This window comes from Oryctolagus cuniculus, chromosome 8, assembly GCF_051225735.1.
Source record: "Oryctolagus cuniculus isolate XC-2025 breed Fujian yellow rabbit chromosome 8, ASM5122573v1, whole genome shotgun sequence".
In the NCBI taxonomy this organism is placed as follows: Eukaryota; Metazoa; Chordata; class Mammalia; order Lagomorpha; family Leporidae; genus Oryctolagus; species Oryctolagus cuniculus.
This window is the reverse complement of record NC_142874.1, coordinates 29,643,382-29,663,813: the sequence shown is the minus strand read 5'-3', so window position 1 is coordinate 29,663,813 and position 20,432 is coordinate 29,643,382. Positions and strand designations below refer to the sequence as shown.

Here is a 20,432-nt window from a genome sequence, read left to right as displayed (position 1 = left end):
ATCATCCCCAAAATATTGTTGGTGTGTGGATGAAGGAGGGGTTTAAAAAATCATCGGATCCCATGGGCTACATTATTTTATTTATGCCACCGAAATACTCAATACTTCATCTTTGAATATAAACATACAGGGATAAAGCTTATAAAATACCACATTGATGTTACACACACACACACACACACTGTATTGTGGACAGTTCTGTGTGAGAAGAGCAGGACTCTAAAGAGAAAGCAATCAGTGACAATGACACCTGGGACTGCTGCCCGCACTGCCATGGACACTCTCACTGCTTTCTCTGCTGTCATTGTTTTAATAGAGATCAGTTTTGCATCATGGCTTTTCACAAATTTTGAACTTTTAAGTATTGGCACTTCCAATAGCATTACAAAGGTGAAATATTCATTTTTTATTTGAAAAGATAAATAAATAAAGATTTATTTATTTGAAAGGCAGAGTTACAGAGAAGGGGGAAAACTCTGAAACCAGGAGCCAGGAGCCCCTTCCGGGTCTCCCACGTGGAGGCAGGGGCCCAAGCGCTTGGGCCATCGCCTGCTGCTTTCCCAGGTGCATCAGTAGGGAGCCGGATTGGAGGTGCAGCAACTGGGACAAGAACCAGTGCTCATAGAGATGTGGATGTCCCAGGTGACGGCTGAACCTGCTGTGCCACAACGCCAGCCCCTACTATTCATTTCCAACACTTCTTTTCCTCCATCCCATTCCATCCCACGGGGATAACAGGATCTGACAGGCAGTTGGGGCTGAACTGGGAATCTGGGTATGCAGGTACAGTTGAACCTCTGCATGCATAGGCTCTGCATCTGAAATGCAAAATGTGATTTAAAAAAAATCACATTGGCCGGCGCCGCGGCTCACTAGGCTAATCCTCCGCCTAGCGGCGCCTGCACACCGGGTTCTAGTCCCGGTCTGGGCGCCGGATTCTGTCCCGGTTGCCCCTCTTCCAGGCCAGCTCTCTGCTGTGGCCAGGGAGTGCAGTGGAGGATGGCCCAGGTGCTTGGGCCCTGCACCCGCATGGGAGACCAGGAAAAGCACCTGGCTCCTGGCTCCTGCCATCGGATCAGCGCGGTGCGCCGGCCGCAGAGCGCTGGCCGCAGCGGCCATTGGAGGGTGAACCAACGGCAAAGGAAGACCTTTCTCTCTGTCTCTCTCTCTCACTGTCCACTCTGCCTGTCAAAAAAAAAAACAAAAAAAAAAAACAAAAACAAAACAAAACAAAAAAAAAACCAAAAACATCTTTGCCGAGCACGTACAGACTTTTTCTTATCCTTTTTTCCCTAAACAACACAGAGTATCCACTATTCACATAGCATTTGTAGTGTGTCGGGCATAAGCAGTCTGGAGATGATTACGGGAACAGGGCGGGGGGTGTGGGGTCCCGTGCAATACTGTGCCTTTTTCTAGAAGGGACTTGAGCATCTGCAGAGTCTTCTGGGACCAAGCCCTGGGGACACCCAGGGGCAACTGTCCCGTGCCCATATTTGCAAAGTGGTGTTGCTATGAGCAGACTCTGGCGGGAGCATAGAGGCTGAGCCCACGGGGAGATCCCTCTTCAGCCAGTCTGGGCTCCCACTGCTCTGGCCCTTTAAGAAAGAGCTGGAACTCTGCCAGGCAGGCTCCTGGTCTCCAGGGAACTGAGGGACCCCAAAAGGTTCTGAGATTTGGAGGGTGAGTAAAACACTCTTCCACTGGGGTAGCTCACGCAGGTAGAGCAGGACTTGGAGGAGGCAGAGGTTCTCATTCCTTCTCTCTCTGGCCGTCCCACCTCTCCCACCCGTCTCCTTTCCCATCTTTCTCTCCTCCTCCTACTCTTCTTTAAATATTTTATTTTATTTTATTTTATTTATTTGGAAGGCCAAGCGACAGAGATGGAGAGAGAGAAAGAGAGGAGAGAGTTCTTTCACCCTAGCCACCCACCTATTCACTCCTGGATGGCCTCTATGGCTAAAGCCAGGAGCCAAGAACTCCATCCTGGTCTCCATATGGCTGGCAGGGGCCCAAGCACTTGGGCCATCTACTGCTGCTTTCCCAGGAGCATTAACGGAGCTGGATTGGAAGTGGAGCAGCCGGGACTGGAACCTGCACCCATATGGGATGCTGGCGCTGCAGGTGGCTGCTTAACCCTCCACATAGTCTCGGGTCCCCAGGCTTTCCCTTCCTAGCTGTGGCCGGGCAGCCTGCCCTTCCCTGCCCTTCCTGCCCCTCCCTTCATCCCTCCCCATGGGCCTCCCGGTTGGTCCTCACTCCTGGAAACAGTGCTTGCTTGCTTCTAGGCTGACTTCCTTGGGTTTTTGAATGAAAAAATATTTTGCAAATAATGACCATTCGATCGCATCACCTTTCTGAGCTTTCCAGTGTTTCTTCCTTTTGTCAGTGTGCTTTTGCTTGTACCTGTAGAAAAACAAAAAATTAACAAAGGGTGGAGGCCTTAGTGGAGATGCTTGCCTTGTCCTGGATTGAAGCTGCGTTCCCCAGCGTCTCTCTCGTGAGCATCGTGTGCTATCCCCCACTGTTGCATTTACATGAACTTGGCAGTTGTCAGAGAACGCGCTGTGATGTTTCGCTGCCGTACCTCATTCAATTCTGCCGCCTATGCTGCGTTTTTTTCTTGAAAACCTCTGTGGGCTCACCCAGGGGATTTATTCTACACTGTCAGCAATTCTTTGTTAACAAAGGCTCTGCCAGTGATTGAGAAAAAAATAGCATGTTTCCGCTTGGCCAGAATCATACCCAACCCCCTCCCCGCAAGCCTCCTCCCTCCAGTCCTTAGAATGTGTTCTGATTGTGTCATTTTTGCATACAAATACTTTTGTTTTACTTGCGGAAGGACTGGTGCTATTTCTCTCCCCTTCTATCATGGTGATAATTTCAGTTTGTTAAATGGCCTTCAGGTATACTAAATATCCGTGTGTTCCATTTTCAGTGTAGGCCTCTGGGTTTATATTTTTCTTTAACTGCTTTGATCTTTTTGGTGTTTTCTTTGAATTTCATGTAGAGTTTTTCATGTCAGACTTTTATTTACAAAAATTTTGCTTAGATTTTAATTTACATCAGTTTATAAAAATAACACATTTGAATACCTAGTCTTTGTTAATTTTTACATTTCAGTTTATAAATTTTTTTTTATTTGACAGGTAGAGTTATCGACAGTGACAGAGAGAAACAGAGAGAAAGGTCTTCCTTTACCGTTGGTTCACCCCCCAAGTGGCTGCTATGGCTGGTGAGCTGCGCCGGTCCGAAGCCAGGAGCCAGGAGCTTCCTCCTGGTCTCCCATGCGGGTGCAGGGCCCAAGCACTTGGGCCATCCTCCACTGCACTCCCGGGCCACAGCAGAGAGCTGGCCTGGAAGAGGAGCAACCGGGACAGATGCGGTGCCCCAACTGGGACTAGAACCCGGTGTGCCGGCGCCGCAGGTGGAGGATTAGCCTAGTGAGCCGCAGCGCTGGCCAAAAATTGGGTATATTTTTAACGACTTGAAAAGCATTTTAAAGTTTCTTAGAAAGAGGAAGATCTATGTATGTATCTATGTACCTATGTATGTGTGTATGTATGTATCTATCTATCATCTATCTATATTAGGGAGCTCTCCCATCCTCTGATTTACTCCCCAGATGCCCGTAAACTGAGGCGGGGCTGAAGTCAGACTCAGGTGCTGGGAACCCAATCCAGGTCTCCCACAAGGGTGGCAAGAATCCAGCTACTTGAGTGATCCCTGCCGCCTCACAGGGTCTGCATAGAGGAAGCCAGAGTCAGGAACCAGAGCCAGGCCTCAAAGCCAGGCACTACCACATGGGATGCAGGCTCCCTAACTGTGAGGCTAGACACCGGCTCCCTAAAGATTTCTTAAGGAGACAGAAGGAAGCAGGTGGGGCCACATCAGGATGATACGGTGCGTGCCTAGTGATTTCTCAGACTTTCCCACACAGCTGCCCTTGACTGAGGGAGGCACGAGCGGAAGTGTTGTCACGGTGGAGAAGGACTCTGGGGAAGCTTCCTGGGAGATTTTCTGCTAAGTCTTTGTCTAACTTTCTCTAAAAACACTCCGGATAAGCGGATATTATTGTTCTCTCGCCCTGCAGAAAGCTGACAAGCAAAATTCTTTAAGCATCCCCCCAAAACTTTTGGCATGACCTTTGCTCTTGACCGATTTTTTTTTTTTGAAAGATAATGTTATTTATTTGAAAGGCAGAGAAATCGAGGGAGATGCAAAGAGAGAAAAAGATCTTCCATCCATTGGTTCATGCCCCAAATAGCCATGAAGGCTGAAGCCAGGAGCCAGGAACTCCCTCTGGGTCTCCCACATAGATGTGGGGTCTCAAGCACGTGGGCTTCTTCTGCTGCCTTCCCAGGAGCATTAGCAGGGAGCTGGATTGGAAGCGGAGCAGCTGGGACTTGAACCAGTGCACTGATTTGGGATCTGGCATCGCAGCCAGTGGTTTAACCTGCCGCGCACCCTGCCAGCCCGACTGGTCAGTTTTTGCTGTGAGTAGACCACTTCCCCCTGTTGGCAGCCACGGCTTTGACTGTGCTTGTCTTCAGGAGCACAGTGGTAAAGCCATGTTCCGCCTCCTGTTGCAGTTCTTCAGTGAAATGCAGAACTGGTGCAAACTTCCATTCGCAGGTTCTCGTTCTTGTCTGCAGTGGACAGGAGGGCACTGGCCGGGCACCTGTGAAGCAGGACGTTCGCTCCATTTGAGGTTTTCAGTCTGACTTTTGTCAGCCGAACCAGCTGAGGTGCAAGTGGTGTTGGCTGTTGTTCGTGCTGTTTGTCTTCGGTCGCCTTCAACTAGAGCACACACGAGGTTGTTTCTTCCCTCCAAAAATCTGGAGAGTCTGCCACTCTGGGTTTCATCTTCGGCTCAACGTCATTTCATCCCTTCTTTTCTTAAAAAAAAGCTTTTATTTAGGGTGGAGGAGAAAGAGAGAGGGAGAAAGAACTCCCATCAGCTTTTCCACTCCCCCAGTGTCTCCATAGCCAGGCCTGGCCAGCATGAGGCCAGGAGCCTGGGTCTCCGTCCAGATCTCCCGTGAGTAACAGAGACCTAAGCGCTTGAGCCATCATCCACTCCCTACCAGGGGGCACAGTAGCAGGAAACTGGACTGGAAGCCGAGTAGCAGGGACTCAGCCCAGGCACTTCAGATTGGGATATGGGTATCCCACGTAGTGACTCAGCAGCTGTGCCGAACGCCCAACCCTCGTCCCTTCTTCAAATGAGTAATCCATTTTCAACTACTGATTTCTTTAGGGGCATCGTCCCATAAACTTTGTGTAGAGCATCAGTGATTTCGCCATTTTTCCGCCTGAGCTTCACCATAGATCTGAAGTTTGATTTAGCTTCAGTTTTAGCAGAATTTATGTTCCCATGATTGTGGCTCTTTTTTATTTATTCATTTATTTATTTGACAGGCAAAGTGGACAGTGAGACAGAGAGACAGAGAGAAAGGTCTTCCTTTGCCGTTGGTTCACCCTCCAATGGCCGCTGCGGAGAGAGCTGGCCTGGAAGAGGGGCAACCGGGACAGAATCCGGCGCCCCAACCGGTACTAGAACCTGGTGTGCCGGCGCCGCTAGGCAGAGGATTAGCCTAGTGAGCTGCGGCGCCGGCCTGTGGCTCTTTTAATTTCTTCCTTCCTTCCTCCCTTCCTCCCTTCCTTTCCTTCAAGATTTATTTATTTTATTTGAAAGGTAGAGTTACAGAAAGGCAGAGGCAGAGAGACAGAAAAAGAGAGAGGTCTTCCATCCACTGGTTCACTCCCCAGATGGCTGCAAAGGCAGGAGCTGTGCTGATCCAAAGCCAGGAGCCAGGAGCTTCTTTCGAATCTCCCATGTGGATGTGGGGGTCCAAGGACGTGGGCCATCCTCCACTGCTTTCCCAGGCCACAGCAGAGGGCTGGATTGGAAGTGGAGCAGCCAGGACTCAAACCGGCACCCATATGGGATGCCAGCGCCGCAGGAGGCGGCTTTACCTGCTACGCCAGGGCTCCAGTCCTGGTGTTGTCATTTCGTCAGACTGAGTAAAGTACAGAAAAGCTGCTTCTTTTTATATCATTTTGCACTCCTCTTTTTGTGACTGCCTTAAATATTTTCTCTACATACAGTGAGAACCAAATTGGCATTATAACTTCCGCTCCAACCATCAAATATAATTTCTAAGATCCAGGGGGAGGGGGGAGTCCAGATCAGGGAGTCTAGGAACCCGTATCTGCAGTCACTGTGCCCTTTCTTCCTCCCTGATGCCCTCAGACTCCAGTGCTTGTTCCAATTCTATTTGGAGAACTTCTGGTAGACGTTCTGCTAGGCCAGGTCTCCTGGCAACAAATTCTCTGTCTGCCTTCATCTGAGAGTGCCTGGGTCTCCTCTTCGTTCCTGAAGTATGTTTCCATGGGATAGAAGATTCCAGATTAACAGTTCTTCTCCTTTGGCACTTCAAAAATGCACAATTTCTTTCTGTTCTCCCTGATCTGTTGAGAAATCCATGATCATTTTAATCAGCTTTCTCCTATAGGTAAGGTAAGGTGGGTTTTTGTTGTTGTTGTATAATTTTTTCTGGCTGCTTTAAATTTTATTTTGTCATTCGTTTTCAGAAATTCAATGGTGAGGGCTACTTTAAAATCTTTGTTGAGTAATTTAACATTTCTGGTGAGTCAGTGCTCACACTATTGATTGTCTTTTTTCTTTGAGTCTAGAGAGAACTGGAAAGCTCCTGGTATCATAAGTTATTATCCACTGACTCTGCGGCATCTAAGGTATGCTGAGACTCTGAATCCTACTGACATTTCCTGTTTTCATGGCCCTATTTTTTAAAACTTTTATTTATTAAATATAAATTTTGAAAGTACAACTTTTGGATTACAGTGGCTTTCCCCCCCATAAGCTCCCTCCCAGCCACAACCATCCCATCTCCCGCTCCCTCTCCCATCCCATTCTTCACCAAGCTTCATTTTCACTTATCTTTTCTGACTCCACTCCAGCAGTGGGGTGGGAAACCGTGCCTTCTTACTACCAGGGGAAGGCAGCTGCGGTTCACCTCCAGCTCGCTTGGACATCTGAGGCGGGAGACACCTTGTTACTGTGGGGTGGGGGTCCTGGCTCCCCCCAGGACCGCCGCCGACACCTTGCTGGCTGGGAGGGCTGCAGGTGCTTTGTGGCTCTTCCTTGTGTAGCCTCCACGGACACCACGGGGGTGAGGTGACCTCTTGACACTGAAAGTACTGCTGTCCGATCAGCCTCCCAGTGGGGAGAGAGAAGAGCCTTCTGCTTCCAAGTGGAGGTGGAGTTCCCAGTACCCCAGGGGCCTCTACTGAGCGCAGGGGGAAGGTCTCATTGCTGCCTGCAGGGGCTGGAAATCCCAGCTGCCTGTTTGGCATTCGGTGACATCACCTTGGTGACATCACACAACCAAGCGAGAGTGACCACTGGGCTGTTGCTCATGTGAGTGGAGATGGGGTTTGGCTGGCACAGAGCAGCGAATGTTTCCAGATCTCCTGCCTCGCTGGGCTGTCCTCCTGCTCCCTTGTGTAGATGTGTGTTGGGTCTGGGTCCGTTGATGTTTTTGGATCTCTGGCCTCCTCTGGCTCCAAGGCTGGAGATTTGAGGCGCAAAGAAAACCCAGAGAATTTCCTACTTCACTGTCCCTTAGATCCTGAGGTTCTTCACTGGTCGCTCTCTCCCTTTTTATGTGTGCTTTGTACCAATGTTTAGCGACTTTAGTTGTGCTTAGTGGAACAGAGGAAGGTACGTTTGCTCCCTCTTCCAGAAGTCCTAGTTTTCTTTTTAAAACATTTGTATATCACATAGATGAGCTGGCAAGCTAAGAGACAAAACCATATATACTGTACCTGAATTACTCTTATTGACCTTAAAATATTACATATCCTGTTCTTTAATACCATTTACAAACTTGGTAAAATTCTCTTACACCTGCTCATTTAAAAATCATAGGTCTGGGCCGGCGCCGTGGTTCACTAGGCTAATCTTCCACCTAGCGGCGCCGGCACACCGAGTTCTAGTCCCGGTCGGGGCACCGGATTCTGTCCCGGTTGCCCCTCTTCCAGGCCAGCTCTCTGCTGTGGCCCGGGAGTGCAGTGGAGGATGGCCCAAGTGCTTGGGCCCTGCACCCCATGGGAGACCAGGATAAGCACCTGGCTCCTGCCATCGGATCAGCGTGGTGCACCGGCCGCAGCGCGCCGGCCGCTGCAGCCATTGGAGGGTGAACCAACGGCAAAAGGAAGACCTTTCGCTCTGTCTCTCTCACTGTCCACTCTGCCTGTCAAAAAAAAAAAAAAAAAAAGAAAAAGAAAAAGAAAAAAGAAAATTAAAAAAAAAAGAAAATAAAAAAAAAATAAAAAAACCCATAGGTCTGAGACCCATTTTACTTTTTTAAAAGATTTATTTATTTATTTGAAAAGCAGAGTTAGAGAGAGAGAGAGAGGTCTTCCATCCGCTGGTTCACTCCCCAGATAGCTGCAAAGGCAGGAGCTGCACTGATCTGAAGCCAGGAGCCGGGAGCTTATTTGGATCTCCTACGTGGGTGCAGGGGCCCAAGGACTTGGGTCGTCTTTCACTGCTTTCCCAGGCCACAGCTTAGAGCTGGATTGGAAGTGGAGCAGCTGGGACTAGAACCAGCGCTCAGATGGGATGCCAGCATCACAGGCAGAGGCTTTACCCGCTACACCACAGCGACCCCCCCCCCCCATTTTACTTTTAAAATTGGAATCACTCTCCTAATGTGGTTCGGTTCTCTAATACACCAAAACCGTGCACACATCACAAGGAATGTGATGTGTTTTTTGAAACTTAACCTTCCTGGGATGGAAAGACGCTCAAACATGGAGAGAGCAGTTTGCTGTCTCAAGCAGGCTGAGGTAACTGGGCAGACAATTCAGTGCCATTAGCACCTGTTCGGACAGAGAGCGCATGCTGAGAATGAGGGCACAGATAGCACCCGTGATCCTGCCCGGGACAAGGAAGTGGGCTTTGGGGTGTTATTCAAAGTCACCACAGCAGGAGGCGCCAGAGCCGTCCTTCAGGTGGAACTGTTTACAACCCCATTAGTATGCCTTGAGTTGTGTTAACAGCTCCCAGTGGGAGGTCGTTGGGGTCATGCCCTCGGAAGGGAAGACGGCAGCTCCCATGGGACCCTGAGCCGGTCTCATGAGACGTGCCCCTCCACAGCCCAGCTTCCGGTGTGGAGCTGTCATCGCCTCCCCTTAGCCTTTGCAATTCTTGCTGTCGTGGTGCCCTCTGCCGCGAGGTCTTCACCAAAACCAGGCCGTTGCTGGTGCCGAGCCCTTGAACCCCTGGAACTGAGAGCAAGATACACCTCTTGGCTTTATAAAATGAGCCTGCCTCGGGTATTTCATTATAGTAACGACTAATCCTATCATGGACCAAGTCCACCCAAAGTCATCCAATCACACCTCCCATTTTGGGTCAAACTCCGTAGCACGTACCTGGGCTGCTGCTGTCTCACTGGTAGGATCTGCCTGATTTCTTGAGTTTCTCTCCTCTGTGTCTGAGTGTTGGCCACAGCGTTGGGTCCCTTCTAATGCTGTTCTGAGGACAGAGCTGTCCTCTGGTCTCCAGCGCCGGGCTGGATCAGGATCTTGAGCACTGGCTGTGCCTTTGGTAGCTGGGTGCCCCTGTGCTGAGTCTGTCTGTCCCCTTCCAGTAGGAGCCCAGGGCTGCTGAAGGCTGCAGGAGTGCCGGATGTGCGGCCAGCTTTGTGTAAACAGTTGCGCTCTCCATCGCTGGCAGCCTTCACTGCACGTCACCCCAGCGTCGTCCACTCTGTTTGCTGCTTCCGGGATGAACATGACGGTCTCCCTGATGACCTCCCGTGGCTCCGATATTTCCCCTTTATCCCCAGCCACTGTTTATCTCCATTGAGCATGGAAGCCAGTCTGTTTTTACTTCCTTGGGAATGTGAAGCAGTTTTTCACTGTCGTTTTCCTAGGAAACTCTTCCAGGACACTCCTACCCTGTGTCTTTTTGTTGCTACGCTCTTGTTTCTTCAGTTTTTGCTATTAAAAAAATCTTGCCTATCCTTAGTGTTGCTTTTTAGAAAATATTTATTTATTTGAAAGGCAGAGTTCCAAGGAGAGGAGGAGAAACAGAGAGAGAAAGAGATTTTCCATCCGCTGGTTCACTCCCCCAGTGGCCACAACTGTTGAGGCTGGACCAGGTGGAAGGCAGGAGTCAAGACCTCCATCCAGGTCTCCCAGGTGGGTGGCAGGGGCCCAAGCTCTTGGGACACTGTCTGTTGCTTTCCCAGGTGCATTAGTAGGGAGCTGGATCAGAAGCGGAGGAGCCAGGACTCAAAAGGCACTCAGATATGGGATGCAGGTGTCGCAAACAGCAGCTGCACCTGGTGTGCCACGGGGCTGCGCCTTGTGCTGCTTTTTGTTGTGTTTACACACCTTTGATTGGGGACCGTTGAAGCCTCACTCTCTTCTGCTCTCAGAGGGTGCGGGGAGCTCTGCTTTCATCCCCTCTCCCCTTAGACGCCGGGGTCCCCAGGCCTGGATGCCCACGCTGTTCCCCTGCTCACCTCCGAGCTGCCGGCAGAGGGTGTGGTGGGGATGGGAGCCAGGGGCTGCTGCCCTCCGGGAGGTCGGCTTCTGGGGAGCCCCTCCTTGAGTCTGTCCACCGCTGGCTCTACAGAGGTGAGGATGTGGCTTCTCTCCCGGGGGTTGTCTGGTCCTCCACCTGGGGGACTGAGAAATGGGGGCCCTTGTCTTGTGAGCTAGCACGGACCTGTGTTGCAGGTCCCATCCGGCCCCTCCCTGCTGGGTGGGCTTGGCTTTCGGGCACCAACTTCTGGCCTGGGAAGCCCAGTACCATAGCCAGTGCTGCGGGTGGCCCGCTCCCACTTTCAGTGAGCCTGCATGGAGTGTGGGGGGGTTCTGGGGGCGGAATCCACATGCGGGCTGCTGCTGGGCCTTGGCCCCAGGCACTGGATGCCCTCCAGGGCAGGGCAGGGGTCTGCTGGGTCTTCAGTCTCCTCTCCTGATCATGCCCGGGGGAGCCAGGTGGCTTCTCTCTGCACTTGGGCGTTGTCTTTATATTGGGTCCCCTCTCCTCTCCTCTCCTCTCCTCTCCTCTCCTCTCCTCTCCTCTCCTCAAGGTGGCTGGAAAGACAGTTTCTGTGAGTGTAATATAATCTTCCAAAGAAGTGACTTTGGGAAGAATGTGGGGGGGGGGGCGCTCCATGGACAGCTGTGCTGCCCGCATCCTGCCTGTCATTTATGACTTCCTGGGTGCCAAAACCTGGGTCTCCAGTGCTTTTAGCTCAAGGGCCTGCTCTGCTCTGGCCACTCTTGGCGTCCGGATTCGGGCTGACGAATTTATGAGGTCGGCATCGTGGCGCAGCAGGGAAAGCCGGTCCACCATGAGGCTGTATGGGCACTGGGTCCAGTCCCAGCTGCTCCACTTCCCATCCAGCTCCCTGCTAATGGCCTGGGAAAGGCAGTGGAAGGTGGCCCACGTGCTGGGGACCCTGCACCCACATGGGAGACCCAGAAGAAGCTCCTGGCTTCAGTCTGGTGCAGCCCCAACCATTGCAGCCACCGGGAAGTGAACCAGCAAATAGATTTCTATCTCTCCCTCTCTCTCTCTAACCCTGACTTTCAAAATAATAAATAATCTTTAAAAATATTCATTGAAAAGGGAGAGGTAGGTGGAGAGATTGTGTTCCCAGTCCCTGGTTCACTCCCCTAATGCCTGCAACAGCCAGGACTTGCCTGCATTGAAACTAGGAGCTAGAAACTCAATCCAGGTCTCCCACTTGAGTGATGGGGACCCAACCCTTTGACCCCTCCTCCGGGTCTGTATCAGCAGGAGCTGGAGCTGGGTGTCGAACCCAGGCTGCCCAATCTTGGACACGAGTGTCTTAACCAGAGTTTTGGAGGCTGGGCACAGGAAGGTTTTAACCCTGCTCTCTTAGATGAGCCCATCCCACAGGTTGTCGAGGGCAAGGATTTTAGGCCACCCTTGAGGCAGGTTGCAGGTGTTATTTCTGGAGGGAGCAGGGTAGTGCAAGCCGAGGACGTGCAAGCCACCAGGCTGGTCGCTGTCCATCACAGATGCTCACAAGGTTAGGGCATTTCTGTGGGTCATCCTGAAAGTGAATTAGACCCCTGCAGGTTCCCAAAGTGAAGGAAAGAAAGTGATAGGGAGAAGAGCCAGAATACTTGGTGGGCAGGAACTTCCTCTTGCGCCTTACTAGGTCCCTGGGGAGGGAAACCTAAAACTCGGAAGTCTAGTGCCACCGCCTGGCATATAGCTGGGGTTTGCGCAATTTCATTGATCTCAGATGACAGCGGGCTGTCGTGGGGAAAGGATTTAGATTCAGACCCAGCTTTGCTCAAAGCAAGACTCCACCCTCCATGCAGTTATTTGGCCCTCCTGGGTCTCAATTCTCCCGGAAATAGAACCGCGGGCCCTGTAGCCAGGAGAGAGGCGGTGGGCGGCAGGTGCGCGGGCTCCGGCCCCGCCCCTCTCTCCCGCGGTATCTCCCCCGAGCCGCGCGGGGGCGCTGCAGCTCCGCCGAGGCCGCGGCCTCTCGCGGGCGGCCCGGCGCGCGGAGGCTTCTGGGGTCTTCCGAACGCTGCTGCGGTGAGTGCGGCGGGTGTGGATCCCGGCTCCGCGGTTCCCGGGCGCCTGGAGGGAACGAGCGCCGCGCGGGGGGCCAGTGGCGTGAGTCCCTGGGCGCGGTGGGAGCCCCGGGGCCGAGGGAGGCGGCCGGGGCCCAGCGTCGGTGCCCTGACCCCGGCCCCGGCCTTGCCCCCCCAGGCTGCCCCACCTGCCACCCTGGCCCTGCTCTGCTTGGACGGCGTCTCCCTCTCCTCGGCCGAGAATGACTTTGTGCGCGGGATCCAGGAGGAACTGGCGCGCTTCGTGCTGCAGAAGCAGCTGTCGAAGTAAGCTGGGGCGGTGGTGGTGGTGGGGGCGGGGGTCCCTGGAGCCACGCGTGCCCCTGCCCCTGGCCCGGGGCGCCCCCGGCCTTGGCCTTCGGGCCTGACACGTGGCGCCGACGGCCCCTTCCCGCGGTGTCCGTTCGGTGATTCTGAACGCCACCCGGGATGGGATGGGGCCGGGGTGGGGTGGGGTGGGGGCTCCCTGTGAGCCCAGTGGGGCAAGGAGGTTAGCCTGGGAGTGGACCCGGCAGCAGAGTCAGGCCCCGGGGCTGCACCTGGAGCTCCTCTCAGCTGCTTCCGGTCCCTTCCCAGGGTCCTGCTTTTCCCAGCACTCTCCAGTCGCCTCAGGTACCTGATCCACAGGACCACGGAGAGCTTTGATCTCTTGAGTAGCTTTTCTGTCGGCGAGGGCTGGAGGAGGAGGACGGTCATCTGTCACCTGGACATCAGGTGCATATCCCACTGCCTGAAAGGGCCCGCAGTGGGTCCTCGGGCCAACTGGTCCACCCTGAGAGCAGAGGCCAGGGCCAGGGTCTCCTAGGCTGCTGCCTCTTCGGTCAGTGCTTTGGGTGAGCAGGAACTGTTCCCGAGTGGCAGCTGTGCATGGCTCACCTGGTGGGTTTCGGGTCTGAGGCTTGTGGGGTGACCTCATCCTTGTGCAGTGCCCTAGAGTGACACACGCAAATGCAGATGGCGGGTCGGCCCCTGCCACAGCCTCTTGGTGTCGTGGGGAGCCGTGGTGAACGTGGTGGGGGGGCTGCTGAGTGGCGTGGCCCCCTGTTTCCCAGCCAGCTCGCGTCTCTAAGTAGAAGGAGTGCACTGGGAAACCATACGCACACTGACCATCTGCATCTGCTCCTGCTCCAGGGTGCCCAGTGCCGATGGCCCGTCTGGTCCCAGCCGCCCTCCCGCCACCCACCCTGGCAAGTACCGCGGCCCTCGGCTCTCTGCGAAGCAGGGAGCAGCTGCGGGCCCCCGAGGCGGGCGGCAGGGCCGATGGCATCGCGGACGCAAGCCAGACCAGCCTCTGTACGTTCCTCGGGTGCTACGCAGACAAGAGGGAGAAGCGCCAGGCCCTGGGGTCTCAGAAGAGCCTGGAGCTGTCGCCGCCAATCCCTCTGATGAGGAACCTCCTGTGTTGACCACTCAGGGAACGGAGGACCCAGGCCAGTGTCGCGAGAATGGGTCCCTGCCGGAGCCCGTTGGCACCACACCGCCAGGGCCGGAGAGCCCCCGGGGGGAGGGGGACAGGGTGGAGACGGCCACACAGCCTGGGGGCAGCCTGCAGCCAGCGCTGGAGGAGGAGGAGGAGCGAGGTCCACTAGGGCTGAGCCTGGCGGCGGCGGCGGCGGCGGCGGCGGCGGCGGCGGAGGAGGAGGAGGAGGAGCGAGGTTCGCTAGGGCAGAGCCTAGCGGCCGAGGAGGAGGAGGCGGAGGAGGCGGAGGAGGAGGAGGAGGCTGGCAGCTGCTCCGAAGCTGAGGATGGTTACAGCGAGCTGCTGCAGGAGGTGAGGAGGGAGGAGAGGGTGGGGCTGAGGGGGCTGTGGCAGGTGGCCCAGGCCTGGGAGTGGCGCCTGAGGGTCCCCGGGCAAGTGTCCAGGAGGAGGCGCGCATGGGGTCCCAGCCCAGCCCTCGGCAGCTGGTCGACCCTGGGCCAGTCCTTCGCCTCCTGGGAAGAGACGGGTGACGGTGCCTGCTCCGCGGGTCGCCAGGACAGAAGGCTTTGTCGGTCCCAGCAGTGGCTCTGCCCTGCAGAGCTCGCTTCCTTGGAGCCAGGTGTCTGACCCCTGCAGCTGGCTGTGGGCTCAGCTGGCGGCGTGGGCGTCTGTTGTCGCTGTTCTATACGCCAGGAGCGGAGACCAGAAAGACTTGCTTAATGTCAAGTGCTCATCAGGGAGGGAGATATCCCGGACTTGCCCGGCTGGCTCTCACTGGCTTGGCAGCTTTGGGCAAACCACGCCATCTGTAAAGTGGGTATACGGAGTGCGCATCTCGGGATCCTAAGAAAAAGTGGCCAGGAAGGAGCGGTCACCTGCCCACAGGGACTCCATCAGAGCAGGCTCCCGTCCCTGGGATGCAGGGTTCCCGGCCTGTCCCGCCAGCCGGCCGCGTGCCCCTTGGCACAACGCGGGGATTGTGTTTAGAAGCCGGTTCCTGGGGAGCCTGCGTGTCGGTGCTCCCCGGGCCAAAGGGTCTGTTCTCTCCCAGATAACGGAGCACCTGACCGAGAAGGAGATCCAGGTGGAGAGGGTCCGTGTGGACACGTCCCCCTTCGCCGAGGAGCTGCCTGCGGAGCAGGACTTGGCCCACGTGGTGGAGATCTATGACTTTGAACCTGCGCTCAAGACGGAGGACCTGCTGGCCACGTTTTCTGAGTTCCAGTGAGTGTGGCGGGGGCGGGGGCCGGAGGAGGTGGGACATGGCTCGGTCATGGACGCCGGCTTGCTCCTCCCTGACACCTACCGCTCTGAAAAGGGAGGTGGAAAGTGGGCGTGTGGCCTGGGCCCTGTGCTCCCGGCTGGTTCGGTTGTAGGTGTGTCTTGGGCCGGTGCCTCTGCACACACACCCCCGCCCATTGGCCCCTGAGCCTTTCCGTTAGTTCATGGAGCCCACTCACCTCCATGACCCCACCGCCAGGCCATTGGACCCAGGGCTCAGCAGCAGACTGGGGCTCCGTTGCGTGCAGCTCTGCCGGATGGGTCAAGCCGGGCGGAGTCGAGGGCGGGAGGGAGCCAGAAGTGTGGATTGATAGACACGCCTGCCCATCCCGGTTCCCCCAGATCCCTTGGGATCCAGCCTTCTGTCTTTCCTCCTTTTATTCTCGTTTTCCTTTCTCTGCTTCTCCTGGTCTTTCCCCAAATTCCCCTTTTCTGCCCGGCCTTCCTGTCTGACTCTGACCCCACGTGACCTCCCCGGTGCAGCCCGAGCCCGAGCTGGAGGAAGGTTGAAGAGGCGCTGAGGCCGCCGTGTCTGCTCTGCCACTCTCTGCCCATGATGGCGTGGCTACCCTGAACCCGAGCCGGCGCTGACTGCCCTGGCCCTGGTGACAAGGCCTCCAGGGAGCTGGGCAGCCCATGATTGCTCTCGGCGTCGCACAGGCACAGCGTCAGGGGGCCTTCCTGAGCTCTAGGGAGGGCGTTGGCCAGGAGTTGTGTCCTGGATACGTTTATGTTAGGTTCTGTCCCTGTTCATTCCCATAAGCCACTGGGGCCCGGCCGTGGCAGTGCCTGGGAGGAGCCGCCCTCAGCTTTGGCCCAGTGCCACGCGCGCCCTGTGGGTCCTGCTGCTTCATTTGCAGACACCGGGGGCGTGGCTGGGGCACTCTGATGCTGACCTCGGGGTCTTTGTGTGGGCGCACCTGGTGTCCCCTTCCCAGCCCTGCCTCGCACTTGTAGTGTTTGAGGCTTGGAGCTGGGTGGGACCTGGTCGTGCGGTTTCAGGGGAAAGGGTGTTGGCCGTTGGCCTTCGTGACCCCTGCTGCCTCCTCCCCCCACCCCCCCCGCAGGGAGAAGGGGTTCAAGATTCAGTGGGTGGACGACACTCACGCGCTCGGCATCTTTCCCTGCGTGGCCTCAGGTAAGGCTGGCGTGAGGACGGGGCACGGGGGCCTCGGCCCCTGCTCTGGCCACCGTTGAGCGGGAGGAGCGCTGGAACCCCGGGGGCAGGGAGCCGTCAGTCCTTGGAGCAGCAGGCTCCGCTCCCTCGGCCGACGTGAGGGCTGCTGGGCAGGCCCCGGCCTCGGGAGCGCGGCGGTGTCCTCAGCCTTCCTGCTGTGTGGAAGGGTCAGGGTACCCTGACGGTTCAGGAGCTCGTGCCGCAGGCGGGCAAACCGCAGGCGAGTGCTGGCTGTGCAGAGGGTCGGGCGTCCAAGCAGTGGCCGTCTCACAGTGGTCCACTTGGCCTCAGGACACGGGGCGGGTCATCTCCATTTACAGATGGGGGGACCGAGGTGCCCGGGACCTCGGGGTCCACTCCAGGCCACAGAGCCTCTCCGACTCAAGGCAGGGGCGCCACGCAGCCTCTTGCCTGGACCCAGTGCTCTCCATCCCTCTCGGCCGCTTCCCTGCGCTGCCCCGGCCCCCGTCTGCGCATGTTGGGTGCATTTATAAACAAGGACGCGAGCCCTTGGCTGGGCTCCCTCGCCATGGCCCTCTGCACGCCAGGGCTGGGAGCCGCTGGCGCTGGTGTGGGTTCAGTCCTCAGGGGCCTGAGGATCAGCAGGGGCTCAAGCCCCAGAGATGTCCCGAGGGTGGGCAGGGAGGGAAGGCCACGAGGCCACCTGGCGCCATGCAAGGGACGAGCTCTGGCTGGGAGTGGCCGTGGCGCTCTCCTGGGCTCTGCCCACTTTGTGGCTGAGCAGGTCACGCCCTGGCCTCAGTTTCCCTGTCTACACGATGGCTGGTGGTGAGGGTCTGAACCGTGCCCCCCCCCCCAGCTGTGCTGTGCTGTGCTCGCTGCCCTAGCCCAGGTGCTGAGGGGCTGAGTGAGTGACGGTGGGGACAGTAATGCAAGTTCCTGGGGTGGGGGACACGAGTCATCTCAGCCCCGCCCTGAGCTCCAGCGAGTGCTGGCGGCAAGAAGCCTGGGTCCTGAGGGGTGTCACTGAGGGGGAGGAGGGGGAGGAGGAGAGGACGGACGACTCCCGAGCTCGCTTCCCTCCACAGCTGCGGAAGCCCTGGCCAGGGAGTTCTCGGTGCTGAAGATCCGGCCGCTGACTCAGGGCAGCAAGCAGGCAAAGTTGCGAGCGCTGCAGAGGCCCAGTAAGGACGTGGGTGGCGCTGGCCCGGCGGCGCGGGTGCAGGACCCTCTTGGACTTCCTGCTCTTGAGGGTCCAGGGGAGCAGGGCTCCCCTCCACACAGGGCCCCCGGTGCCCGGGGCAGGAGCCCGGCCAGCCTGGTGGCTGCCTGGGCTCCCTCTCCTGCAGGGGTGGGAGGAGCTTGGGCTTGGGTTCAGCCCTGGGTGGCGCTCTGACTCTGTCTCTTACTGGGGTTGACCTTGAGCAAGTCACTTAGCTTGTAATTGGCTTGCTTTCTCTGTAAAACGAGTGTGTGGGGGGGGATCTGGGGTCAATTAGGGGTTGAAGGAAAGGGAGACTGACCTGCCTGGGGCAGTGGGGGGCACACAGAAGGTGCCAAATAAGTGTTACTCCTCCCCTCCCTCTTCCAGGAAGCATGCGGGGGCTTGTAGAGGTCATTTTTCCATGACTGCAGAATGGTAGCGGCAAAGCAGGCCCCGCAGGGGCCCACGAGGCTGCCTGTGCTCGCGGGTCGCTGTGTGGCCTTTGCCCTGGGCCCCTTGGGGACAGCAAATACTGTCTCTAGGTCCATGAGCCCTGGGTGTCCCGCCCTGGCTGGATTCCCTCCTAGGGGCCCTGCAAAGCAGGGAGGGGCAGAGTTAACCCCAGACAGAGAGCAGATGTGCTGAGAGCCGACTGGCCAGGATCCCATGGGGAGCTGGGTTTGTGGTGGCCGAGAGCCCCAAGTGGCCCCTGGCCACTGCCTGTGGCCACCCTGAGGCGGAGCTGGTGGTTGGCTCGGGTGGCTCACAGGCTGCTGTCTCTGGGTGGCGAGGCAGCCACGGCCTGTGTGCAAGTGCCCCTCCGGGTCTTCCTTGCAGAGCTCCTGCGTCTGGCGAAGGAGAGGCCACAGACGGACGCAGCTGTGGCCCGAAGGCTGGTGGCCCGGGCCCTGGGGCTGAAACACAGAAAGAAGGAGCGGCCTGCAGCCCGCGGCCCAGAGTCCCCTGCCACTCCGCGGACTGTGCCCCAGGACTGAGCCGGGCCCAACGTCACAGCCTTTCCAGACACCAGGATAGCCCACACTGTCCGGATCCCCTGGGCACAAGGGCCTCACTGTGGTCTGGTCCCAGAGCTTGAGCCAGAATAAATAGTGTTCCGCTGTGACAGCTTCGGTATGCGCTGATGGTGCTGGGATCCACGTGGGTCCCGTGGCAGCTGCAGAGGTTCCCTGGCGGCCCAGAGGCTCCCCCTGGGCCCTGTACAGTCTGCGCAGTTCGGGGGTGCTTGCCCCTGCTCTGTGACATGGCCTGTGGCCTGTACTGTGCGACCTGGCCAGTGGCCTGGTGCTGCCGAGGGTCCCAAGGCTTTGGGCTGGTCCCCTGCTGCCTGGGGAGGCAGGTCACAGAAGTCAGCGTGAACGACACAGGAGGGCAGGTCTGAATGTGTGCCCAGTCTGCGCCCCTTGTGGGAGCAGGTATGGAGCCATCCTGAGGGTGGGCCCTGCACCCTTCTCTTCTGGTCTGGGTGGAGTGGGTGCCAGGGTGGCCCTGCATGGGGCTTGGGGACTCTTGACGCGCTGGACCCTGGCACATTCCTGATGCAGAGGGAGCCTGGACAGAGGCCAGCGGCTCAGCCTCTGCCGAAGCACACCCGGGCCCTTTGGGAAGCGGCCTTGGGACTGTTGAAACCTGGCTGTCCCGCCTGGGCCTAACGTGATGATGCCCCCTGACAAGTTTTAGTAAAAAACAAGAGGAGTGAAGAAGGTGACTCGTGTGTTGATTTCTGTGATCTCAGAGGGCGGGAGGGGAGGCCATGCTGGGCGCTGGGCCCACCGGAAGCTCCTCTGTGGCACTGAAGGCGGGAGCCTGCTGCTCAGGGCCAGGGCAGGGCTGACACACCCGTGTGTGTTGTGTCTTCAAGGCCTAGTTTCCAGTGTGTGTAGATGTCTGTGATGACACATGGGCTTGCTAAGGGTCCTTGTGGCCCAGGACCTGTAGCACGGTTGGATCAGTAACTCCTGGAACTGGGACAGCAGGATTGGTTGCTGGCAAAGGTGGGCTTACTTTTTGTGGATGGGTACTACCAAAGGCCCAGATGCTTGATATATTTTTCTAAAGATTTATTCATTTGAAAGGTAGAGTTAAGAAAGAGGGAGAGGCAGATCTTCCACCTGCTAGTTCACCTCCCAAATGGCCAGGGCTGGACCAGGCCAAAGCCAGGAGCCTGAAACTCCATCTGGGCCTCCCATGTGGGTGGCAGGGGCCCAAGTGCTTGGGCCATCTTCTGCCTTCCCAGGCAAGTTAGTAGGAAGCTGGATTGGAAGTGGAGTGGCTGGGGTTTGAACTGGTACTCATATGGGATGCCGGCATTAGAGGTGGCGGCTTGACCCACTGCGCCACTATGCCAGTCCTTGGATGCTCGGTATTAAATGCTACTAAAGGCTGTGGAAACGTAACAATAGTATCTTGGAAAAATAAGGTGGGGAGAGAGGCTCCAACTCTGAGTTAATCAGAGAACATACATACAGTGGTCTCCCATCCATGGGTTCCTTTTCTGTGGTTTATTACCTACAGCTTGACAATGACATGGAAAGTTCCAGAAGTAAGAAATTCATAAGTTGTAAGTTGCACACCCTCTTGAGCAGCATGGTGGAAGCTGTCACTGTTCCGCTCTGTCCAACCTGGATGTCAGTCATCCTTTCGTCCAGTGTATCCATGCTGTATACACTACCTGCCCGTTAGGCATATAGAGGCCATGTCTCAGT

General features: G+C 56.4%; 1 protein-coding gene across 1 annotated transcript; it reads left to right on the top strand.

Annotated features, from left to right (window-relative positions):
- Nucleotides 1-11,222: 11,222 nt before the first annotated feature.
- Nucleotides 11,223-19,427, top strand: R3HCC1 (R3H domain and coiled-coil containing 1). Its single transcript, XM_089301764.1, has 9 exons — nucleotides 11,223-11,271; nucleotides 12,327-12,628; nucleotides 12,806-12,933; nucleotides 13,243-13,380; nucleotides 13,798-14,437; nucleotides 15,138-15,310; nucleotides 16,435-16,505; nucleotides 17,594-17,689; nucleotides 18,547-19,427. The coding sequence occupies exons 1-9, from the start codon at nucleotides 11,223-11,225 to the stop codon at nucleotides 18,702-18,704; spliced, it is 1,755 nt and encodes a 584-aa protein (XP_089157890.1). The 3' UTR covers nucleotides 18,705-19,427.
- The last annotated feature ends 1,005 nt before the right edge of the window (nucleotides 19,428-20,432 follow it).

Coding starts and splice junctions, on each gene's coding strand:
- R3HCC1 (XM_089301764.1), top strand. CDS start 11,223: ATGGACAGCTGTGCTGCCCGCATCCTGCCTGTCATTTATGACTTCCTG. Junction 12,629..12,805: donor GTCTTCCGAACGCTGCTGCG/GTGAGTGCGGCG, acceptor TTGCCCCCCCAG/GCTGCCCCACCTGCCACCCT. Junction 16,506..17,593: donor CTTTCCCTGCGTGGCCTCAG/GTAAGGCTGGCG, acceptor TTCCCTCCACAG/CTGCGGAAGCCCTGGCCAGG.